At 38.6% G+C, this 10,842-nt stretch overlaps 1 protein-coding gene across 2 annotated transcripts in view; it reads right to left on the reverse strand.

Moving 5' to 3' along the window:
- Window positions 1–3,498: 3,498 nt before the first annotated feature.
- ssr1 (signal sequence receptor, alpha) overlaps window positions 3,499–10,842 on the reverse strand; it is a 12,507-nt gene continuing 5,163 nt past the window's right edge. The window contains exons 4-10 of one of the 2 annotated variants that reach the window (XM_015396772.1): window positions 10,710–10,813; window positions 10,480–10,638; window positions 10,321–10,397; window positions 10,169–10,247; window positions 8,596–8,692; window positions 8,340–8,354; window positions 3,499–5,016 (exon numbers count right to left, since the gene is read on the reverse strand). In XM_015396772.1, the coding sequence (XP_015252258.1) occupies window positions 4,949–5,016; window positions 8,340–8,354; window positions 8,596–8,692; window positions 10,169–10,247; window positions 10,321–10,397; window positions 10,480–10,638; window positions 10,710–10,813 (599 nt within the window). In that variant the 3' untranslated portion in view covers window positions 3,499–4,948. The remainder of the gene's footprint in view (window positions 5,017–8,339; window positions 8,355–8,595; window positions 8,693–10,168; window positions 10,248–10,320; window positions 10,398–10,479; window positions 10,639–10,709; window positions 10,814–10,842) is intronic. The other variant, XM_015396773.1, reaches the window with a different exon arrangement.

Raw genomic sequence — 10,842 nt, forward strand, 5'->3', positions numbered from 1 at the left:
GACAGCCATATTGGATTTTGGATTTTAGAGTTATAATTCCAGAGAAGATAATTCTTTAAGTTTAAAGTTGTAGGGACCACCACTACTTTGCGAAGATTCTCAATTCAACTTTTGCATATATTAGCTGCGACATATGAATCAAGATGCTATGACCATAAAAAATTGATTGACAGATGACCGTTGATCGATGATTGGACGAATTTTGGTGTTCAAGGTGACGCATAACTAACTGGCCTGCAGAAGATAATGAAAAAAAGCAGAGATTAAAAAGACAGGATTTTTTTTTTTATAGAAATTTTCTAAATTTGGGGACAATATAGTCTGATAAAGAGTATATTTATATACATGTTTAAGCCAGAATGATTTGATATTTAAATATGATTTCCCTACGACTTTAATGAAATAGTTCAGTTGGGAGACAGCGGTACCACTAACAGTCAGAGCCACTTCCTTTGAAGGTACTGTGAAAGTTCTACAGAAAGTACCACTTCTACAATGTACAGGTCCGTTTCTTGTTTATAATATTTGCTGTTTTTTTTCTGTGTAATTTAATATAATTGTGAATATTGTGCTTGTTATGTTTTGTGTAATGTGACTTGAAATGTCTCTGACTTTACAGTGAGAGTGCTTGTGTAAAGTGAAGTGTGAAAAGGTGAATGTCTGGTTCTGGTCTGTTCATGTTGGAACATGATCGCAGTTTTTAGCTTAACTTCACAGAACCATTTCAGGCCAAACTGTAGCTTGAGGGAAACCTTGTCTTGTCTGACTTGAATTACTCACTCTGGTTTTTTGAACAATTTTCTGTATTTTTTAAACTTTTTTTTTTAAATTTAAGTCCAAGAAAGTTTGCTTCTCTCATCACAAATTACTATTGTTTGCTGTTAATAAAAGAAGTTAAAATTCTGACCCCTGCTATCTATCATGTTATCTGTTTAGATATAGTTGTTGTGTTGATGTTTGAATGCTCCGTTCTCAGGATGATGATGCTATGAAACAGATCAGAAGTTTTTCCAACTTGTCCAGACTAATCTGGAGCAGAGCAACGTTATCTCTTTATAGTTTCATTTAACAGTGCAAAAAAAGAAACAAGTCAATTTATCTTAAAATAAAGCATATTTTCACTTAATATAAGCATTTAGGTATAACTATTTGCAAATGAAATAAGATGATTTTAGGAAACTTAAAGAAAATATACTACAAAAAAACTATCTAAAAATGAGTAATATTTCTTAAAAAAAAAGTGTCACTTTTAGATTTTTTTTGTTTTGCAGTTTATCAGCTGATGCGTGGAAATGATCGTTTTAGGTCCTAAAATCCATTACAATTAATTAAAATGACTTTAAAAAGCCAATTTATGTTGATTGCATTATTCAAAAATTTAAAGTCTTTATGAATAGATATATAGATACAGAACTCAGACTGATATAATTTAAAGAGCTAAAAGCCAAGTAAAACTTCAGTTTTTCAATAAATAGCACTGTATGCAATAAACAAAAGCACTGACTGAGTGCTGTAATATGCCTATTATTAGGTGAACAAAGCTACTGAGGAGAAGTTTACATTTATAATTCAAGGTCTTAAACCAGAGGTGGCTAATAGAGTACCCTACAATTATCTTCAAGAGCAGGGGGCTTCAACGTTTTCCAGGCCAAGGACCCCAAACTGTGGCTACATTCAACCAAGAGCGGCTGGACTGTATTCTCTACGTTCTCAGGAGTCTTTGCTTCTGTCTGTACCTAGTGTCCGCACTGAAGCTGGAAAGACAGCTTTTCAGTACTCTGCCCCCACAGCATGGAACAATCTTCAGAAAGACTAGAAATTAAAGGATTTGATTCCAATCGGACATTTTAAACGATTGCTCAAAGATTTGGAAATGAGATCTATGGTTTGTGACTGTTTTATGAATTTCTAATTATAGATAGATGTAATTGTAAATTGTAATGTAATCTTTTGCCGCTGTCTTGGCCAGGACTCCCTTGAAAAAGAGATTGTTAATCTCAATGGGACTTTTCCTGGTTAAATAAAGGAATAAATAAAAAAAAAATGGTGAGATGGAGCAGACACCCCTATTTATATATATATATTGTATGAAATTGTGTTATATCAGACTGTTCCTATAGTCATTCTATTACAGATGGAGTAATGTAATGAAAGTAATTCCTCACTGGGATTATCAAAGTATTTCTGATTCTGATTCCTGGCTGATGGGGCAGGTGTTGTGAATGAAATGGTGTCCAGCTTGAAAGAGCTCCTGTCTGTCGCTGAATGTGTGCATTGATGACTGAAAGACATCTTCAGCCTCCATTTATCTGTTTATTACAGTGTTTTGAATTCATGTTAATGTGGATTTAAAGACATTTCAATTAGTGGAAAAAATTTCAGGGGAATATAAAAAAAAGTCTAATCAACCAAACCTTTCGAAACCCCCATGCAGTACCTCTGTGGACCCCCTGTAGAGGACCTCTGCTCAAGAGTAATGCTGTTGAGTAAAATTTTTACTCAAGTAAAAATTTTCTGGTAAAAAGGCTACTTGGGTATTGAGTAAAGTTTGATACCAAGATCTGATTTAATGTTTATTAGAAACTTTATGTACAAGTCCTGTTGCTTTATAGACTCAAATTCTTAAAGAATAGAATGTAATGAATATAAAATATATAAATATATATATATATTTATAAAATGGAAGAATCATGCAGAAGAATTTGATAAAATAATCCTTTTCCATATAAAACAGAAAAACAACCCTTACTGTAAGAACTGAAAAAATGTTAGGAAAATGGTAAATAACTTCCTCTGATCATAGTTAAGGTTTCCTGCAAGTTTACCTGAGGACAAAGTCATCAGGCACTTCATTTAGGACTAGTTATACTGTACAAAGATATTACTAAAGCAAGTCAGCAGAATTGCACTGTCAAACTACTAAAAGTACATTTCTTCCAAAATTCTTCTCAAGTAAATGTAACTAGTTACCACCCCTCTGTCTAAATTAACCCTTTATAGGGCCAGGTTAGCATTTCTGATCACTTGAATACCCCTCATAGATGGAAATTTAAAGAGCTTTAATTGGGATTTCAGTAGCATTGAGGCAAAATTAGAAAGAAATAAACACCTGAATACAGATTTAACTCTAAGTTAAGTTTTCTTTATTCTGTTGCACCTTTATGATGGGAAAAGCTCAAAGCTGCAAAAATATATGTACAGCAAAAAAAAAAACCTTCAAAGAATGAAAAAGGTGCTAAAGCTAACATTTTCCAGCCTCTGGAAGGCAGAAATATTGTCCATTGGATGATTACTTTCCATTTAATCATTTGTTTTTAAAGAATGTTAGTGACATCTAGTGGACAATTGAAGATTGCAAACTAAATTTTGTCTCAATAACCAAAATCCTTCTTTAAATATACAGAATTTGCAGGATGTTTCTTTTTTAGAACATGATCTTGATTTAATTCTAAAACACTGGGATTATAATTAAAAGAGAAAGAAAAGCCAAAGCCAGTCTTACAGCAAATCATCAAAGTTTATTTTTCTGCATCTTTAAAAGCTAATTAAAGTAGAAGTTTGAATCACTGCATGAAATTCCTCAGAAACGGAAGAGCTCAGCTGCTGAGGTGGGAGGGGTTCAGCTTCAGCTCGCAATTCTTCAATGTAAAAAAAAAAAAAAAACAGACACAAAAAACAGAATCAGAATCCAACGGACGCCTCGGACCAAACTGAACCACAACCATCGCTCTGCAGGAGAAGCATCGATCGCCCCCAGTGGTAAACCAAACAGTATACAAACCCCGCCCATTTAAGACCAAACGCTCCAATAAATTAGCCGCATTATTCTAGAAAAACCAGTGCTTCTGCCAGTTCAGCCTTTTCAGACGCTTTGAAGTCTGAACTCAGCGAACCTCCTGATTTCAGACCAAACTAATTTACTAACAGAAGGTAGAAAAACCGTTCAGCAGCTTCAAACCAGGACCGCTACAGTGAAAAACATCCGTTTGCCCTCCTCAGGCCTGCAGCAGCCGCTGAAATGAATCATGAAATTTAAAAAAGTGACCCTGAACGCATCACCGCAGATCTCTAGCAGCTGCAGCTTTAACCGGTTAGGATTCCAGATAATCATGATTTTAATGAGTTACAGCTAACAGAATCACTTTTTTCAAAACTCCAAACTTTAGAGCTCAACCTGCTTTTAATTCATCAGGATGTATCTACAGAGAGAAAACAGCTTTTATCAATCGAAAGATTGCTGCTTATTGACAAAGATAGAAAAAAAACAAACTGATCCACATATGCAGAGCTCCAGCCCGCCATGTTTTACTTGATCACAGTTTTAATACCAATTAAAAAAAGAAAGAAATGCCAGGTTAAAGAAACTAATCTGTAAACATTTGCAGAGAAATGATTCCTGGGGAGAGATTTCCTCAAATGCAAGATGTGAACGAAGGCTGCAGACAAAAACTCCCAATCCCAAAATAAAAACTGCACTTGTTACGGTTCAGAGCAGAGCTGCGACTAACCAGTGTTTTATCAGCGGCTTCCTGTCCAGGATAAACTGTTTATGGAGTCCAGAAAGGATGCTTCCTTAAAAAAGATGGTTGTAAAGTAAAAAAAAACACAAACAGAAGCAAAAACCCGGAGAGACGTAATCAACAGAAAGACAATCAGTGCCATCTCCCAGAGAAATTCAGCAGTTTCTCACTAAGGCTTAAAAAAGAAAAATCTCCTTGCTGGAAAAAAAACCAAAAAACTTTTTTTTAAATGAAAGCAGTCAGGTTGTGTGTGTTTGTGTGTCTGTGTGTGTTTTTGTTCGACAGTTCCTAAGCTGAAGGTGGAGCCAGCCGAGGCTGTGCTTGGCACTGGTTTAGGTTCCTCAGCAGACAGAGCGCTCAGATGGAGCTCACACTCCTCCTCTTTGTCCTGCGGTGACCGACAGATGAAAGCTCGCCGCCGCCGCCCGTCACTCGTCTGAGCCGGCCGAGCGTTTCTGGTTCCGTTTGCGAGGAGATCTCCTTGGAGAAGCTTTGTCTGGAGAAGAAACGTAAAATAAAAATCATTTAGATTAAGTTATGCAGGAGGTTCCTCTTTAAGCCGACTACAAATATCGATACATCTCTTTATACGGCTCCTAGTAATGACAGCTGAGGCTTTATTATAATTATTGGAATGAAATAATCTTCCAGTTTTACTTAAACATATGGCTGAGCTCAAACAGGAGTTAGTTGTAAAAAGTGACCAGGATGACGATGGTTCCTGGTCCTGCTTCAGGCGTGGTGGTCTTCCACTGGCTTAAACACGGTTTATACATGAATGAGTAACTAATGTAAAGCTTTAAATGCTTTTAGAGAAATGATTTTAATGCCATTAAGTACCTATGACACTCTCATATATACATATTTATTTTGAAATTTGCATTTTTCTTTTCTCTAGCTGTTTCTCCACCTTGAGCTTTGTACAGCTTTACGATCAACTGGAAGCAGTTCCGCTATAATATATCTGATTAAATTATTTTTACCAACTTTTTTTTTTAAATAAAGCATTTTAAATTAAAAAAATGTTATTTAATGACTTTAATGAACTGCGGAAACCCTGTTAAAGTACTGATGAAAGCCTGTTCATCTTGATCTGAAACAGACTCTGCTCTGGGTTTGCCTTTGACCATATTAGGGCATTTCCTGTTGGGCCTGAGGCAACACGGCCTCTGATGTCTTCTGATGGCCTTCAGACATCAGTCTGATCTGACCTTCTGAACTTTAGAGCAGCTCCAGCGTTTGGCTTCTGCTTCCTTCATTAACCTTCATCACCTTTCTGGTCTCTTTGCTTCATTTCAATCATTAGTTTTATTCTATTTTCTAAGGACTTCAGATTAATGAAAATGATCCTTAAAGCATGAATTAGTATCTTGTACTAATTTACAATTTAAAGTTTAGAGAATATCAAAGTTTTAACCACAAATATGTAGAAAATTAAATAATTTTATGTTAATTCTAGTGAAGTTATATTTTCCTTTCATCTGCAGTTGTTCAAATTCTCTATTGAAGCCAAAAAGATTTGGATTTTACACAGAAGTCTGAATATCAGGAAGAAAAAGGTGAAAACATGAAGTTTCTGTCATTAGAAGACATTCATTCATAGGGCAGGGTTTAAATGGCCCAGTACTGATTCATAAACCCTTAAATTAAATTTTTTTCCACCAATCAAAGGAATTAAAGTCAATGTCTTGAGTTTACCGGCTGTTTGTTTCCACTTAATGACAAACTGCTCGGTGGATTGAAATGATTAAAGTCATTTTGGTTTTGATCATGTTAAAGAATAATAAATTCATCTGACTGTATTAGATTTAATCAATGTATACAGTTTATATTTATATATTTTAATACTGCACCACGTAAGAGTCAGTTTCTACCAGTAGTAGTTCTTCCATAACAGACTGAAATCAGTGCAGTTTGATCATCATTAAATGCTGAAATTCTAAAACATGGTTTATACAGGAATGAGTAACTACTTTAATGCTTGATAATTTATAATTAAGATAATTTTAATGCCATCAACAAGTACCCATGACTATCATATATATATAAAAAAAAACACATTAAAATCCTTCATAATCTTTACCGTCGACAGGCTGCAGCCATGTCCAGAATTCATAGTTTTCCAGCCACTTTTGTTCAATTTTGCATTTTTCCATTCTCTAGCTTTTCCTCCGCCTCAAGCTTCTTTTTAAAAATAAAGCTTTACGATCATCGTGAAGAGCTCCGTACAAACACCGGGAACCAGTTATATTTGATATATTGGACAAAATTGTTTTTATAAATGTTTTTAAGCATTTTAAATGCCACATTTAATGAATTATAATGCCAATTAAGGCCTTAAATAAAAAAATAATTCACCGTAATTTTCAGACTATAAGCCGCAGAAGCTAAACTGCATGATTTGAATATATATTTTTTATGTTTAGTTACCATATGGTTCGTGCACAGAGAGGATTGTCGGGAAAGAGGCAACTGTTTGGGGAAGCTCCTATTTATTAACATTTCAACACAATTTGCATACGTTAACTGTTACAATTTAGTGCAATAGAAGCTCCCATTTATTAACCGGTACGTCTGTTTTCCATAATGAGGGTGTCACACAAACTGTCTTGTGCTTGCAATGTCTGTCTTTCTCGCTGTCCTTCTGTATCGTACCACTCACGGTAGAAGTCTGCTTCCGGAGGACCTCCGCATTCCCGCGCGCGCACCATACTTGTGTGTTGAAGCATATGTGACGTAAACATAGTGGATGGTAAAAGCCATAGATTTAGGTATTACCCTAGTGGTCGTTAGCTGTAAAAGTCTATAGATAAGCCTCATTGTTATATAAGCCACAAGGGCGAAAAAACGGGGGGGAAAGTCGCGGCTTATAGTCCGAAAATTACGGTAATTTTTACGGTGATTTTTAATGAACTGTGGAAACCCTGTACAAACCAAACCAACATTTTTCCCCCTGATCTTTTAGAATCTATGCAGTTTTTTCTCCGTCCTGTTCTGTGCAGTCAGAGCAAAAATCAGTTGGACTTTCTGTTTCTGAAATGTTTAGATCAACACCATTGAGATCTTTACTTCAGCGTCTGCCCTCTGGCAGGTTCAGGCATCAGTACAGATGTTTACATGTGTATTAATAATCAGAACATCTTATCTGACTGAAAATGTGTCAAATAAAGCCAGAATATTCAGCAGGATGCCAATAAAACCGTGACCCATCTGAGAGGGATTGTTAATGTCGCCTGATGATCTAATCATCCCTGTCATCACTCATCAGGATCAAGTTATTGAGGTAAACTTACCTGAGTTCCCCTCCTCCCCCAGCATTTAAGCGGCTATTTGTTCTGAATATTACAACCGGCACGTTTACATCACACAAGATCAGTTGATATAAACTGTACATTCTGACTATTTTTGTTTTTAATCTTAATTCATCTTAATCCAATTGAATCATAGCTGGTTGTGTACATGTGACCTACTGTTGCTGCAGCAATAATCTTCACCTTTTGGTCACTAAACAGTTTTCTCCATCATTAAGTTAAATTAGGTGAACGGTCGATGTCTGATCTCTAGTTTTAAAGCCAATATTGACCAATGCTGATAACATGCCAGTAACATCCCCATGCTTCAGTCAAACTGAGGGAATCCTTGTAAATCAAACCAGAAAAGCTGAATCAGTCAGAGCTTAATTGATTTAACAGCAGGAACAGCTTCAGAGGTTTTTCATTTCACCCTCTGGTTCCTTCATGCAAACAGTAAAAATAATCAGCATCATATCAAAGATTGGAAAGGTGGGATCCAGACGGATAAACATGCAGCGGCCCTCACCTCTGCGACTCTGCACTGAAGACGCAGGAAAACATGAGAGCAAGGAAACAGAGAGAGAAAGACAGGAGAGGTGAGTGATCATCAGGTCTGAAACCGGTGAGCAGGAGGAGAACAGGAACAGACGGGCTGTGGACTGTTAACTGGGAAAGTGAGAGACTTGGAGAACAATAAACAGATCCAACATCATTCAGATACGACACAGAAAGATCAAAGCAGCGGTACAGCTTCAGGCTGATCCAGACAGGAGAGAACGTACTGATCTGGTTGAGCGTTTCCTGGGGGATCCAGCTCAGATCCACGTCGTTGTGGCTCGACGTTCCCGTTTCTACCTTGGGAGCCGTTCGCCCTCGTCTCTGCAGAAAAACAGAGAGTTTCAGAAAAAGTTATGATTCCATCTGAGCTGAATGGATTCTAACACTTCCTACAGCCTCCGCCACACCATGACGATTTAGACCAGCGTATGTCTGATGTAAGAAAAAACTGGAAAACTTTGGATAAGCAAACTGAAGCACGCTGAAACACGTCAACATATGGCGAGTACGTCGTATGTCAGCATATTTCATACGTGGGCCAAAGTTCCAGGTCAGTTGTATGATTGTTTACATACGTTAAGTGAAAGTTACTCATAAGTCATGGCGTCTAGCTTATCCAAAACCTACGAGTAACTTGTTCATAACTGATCAAGAACTTCTCTCAATCGCATATCAACGTATCTGACGTGTTCCAGACGAGCGCTGAACGTGTTTCTAACTTCCAGCTACTGTATAATGGCGTATTGTCAGTGATTTGGTATAAAGGGGGTTCACAGGAGGAAACCGTCTGTTCTCCTCCAGACTTCATCCTGATTATAGGGTGAGCCAGAAGGTGAGTGATGGATCCTCTCTGAGTTCACGTTCCTAGAAAACATGATGCTGAATCTGCTGCGACAGCAAACTTTCTTTTTCTTTTTATTTATTCATTTTTGGAGTAGCGATGCACTGGAGGGGAGCAGTTTTAACTGATGCTTTGTAAAGGTCTGGTTATCCCCTCGCAGCAGTGTGTCTCAGTGAGCTTTGATTTATGCCAAATATTGAAGCGTGGTCTGCGTTATGTTATTCCACGCCACAAAGCAAGAGGGACAACCAAGAACTAGCTGTGGGTCTAGATACGGCCGAGGCGGTGAGGAAGTGGGGGCCAGTTTGTCCGACAACGGAGGGACATGAGGGTGAAAAAGAACGGGGATCCAGGTGGAAAACGGGGTCCCAGCGTTCTTTAGCACCTCGCTCTTCTAGCTGGTACATTTTCACAAGTCGTTTTCCACAATGACTTCATATAAACAAAACAAGCCGGTAAGAAACCAAACAGGAAATAAGCATAGTGTAGAGCGGATGTAGATTTGACCAATCAAAGGCCTCCTGTCTGCAGCACTGTCTGCAATCACCTACAGTTTTGGAGAAGTGCAGCACTGAAGACCTGGTTTCTGACTATAAATCAGCCTAATGCTCATGAAATGATGCTTGTCCATCATTTCATGAGCATTAAACTGCCCTGCATTAGGCATAAGTTAGGCTGTCGTTGGACATAAGTTCTGGACTCGTTATGAATACTCTGTATTCGCCCAAACTTGAAACAATACATAGAAAGTTCAGTGTATGCCAGCGTTTTAGGGGATTCTGGGATGTCAGGCATACGCTGGATAAAACGCCAAGGTGTGACAGGGCCCCCACACTGAACAGAGGCTGCTGGTGTTAACAGAAGACACCCAAATATGATGACCTTTAACCCCTCAGGAACCGGCAGCATTGTTCTACAGATCTGCTGTAAAACGGGGAAAACTTCCTGCATCTAACCTTTCTGGACTCCAGCAGCTGGTGAAGTCCGACGATGACGAGGATGCCAAGGCCCCCGAGGAAGATGTACATGAAGATGCTGAGGAGGACATGAGAAATGAGACGAACGGAACCAGCACATAGACAGAGCCCAGTACTGCAGATATATTTACGTTTCTCCGTCCAGCCCGTCTTCTCTCTCAGTGATGGTGACGGTCTGGTTGAAGACGGCGTCCTGGAAAACGTTGCCCTGCAGGAGGAGAGCGGAGGAGGTTAGAGGAGCACGGATGGAGGGCAGCGTCTGGTTCGATCCGGTTTCCTGGGATGCTCACGCTGCTGTCCTTGTAGTTCAGATTGATGACGAGGCCGAACGGCCGGCCTCCCATCGGCTCTGCTGGGATGAAGGAGTACTCAAAGGTGGCCTGTCTGCTGGGAGGGACGGTGGTACCGAGTTGCAGGGCGGTGAAGTTCTGGATGTAGAACTGGTAATCCTGAAAGACCAACAGAACCGTGTGAGATCAGGAGGTTCTGCTCTCCTGAGGGATGCTGGGATTTTCTGTACCTGAGGGTAACGGAAGGAAGCGTCCAGAGACTCTATGATGAAGTCCTCCTGTCCTTTGTTGGTGAAGCCCAGCAGGAACTTAACGATGTTGTTGGCTGGGAAGTCTGGAGAAAAAAAGGAAACCGGGTTTAAA

The sequence above is a fragment of the Cyprinodon variegatus genome, unplaced genomic scaffold (assembly GCF_000732505.1).
Source record: "Cyprinodon variegatus isolate N-32 unplaced genomic scaffold, C_variegatus-1.0 Scaffold819, whole genome shotgun sequence".
NCBI classification, from domain to species: Eukaryota; Metazoa; Chordata; class Actinopteri; order Cyprinodontiformes; family Cyprinodontidae; genus Cyprinodon; species Cyprinodon variegatus.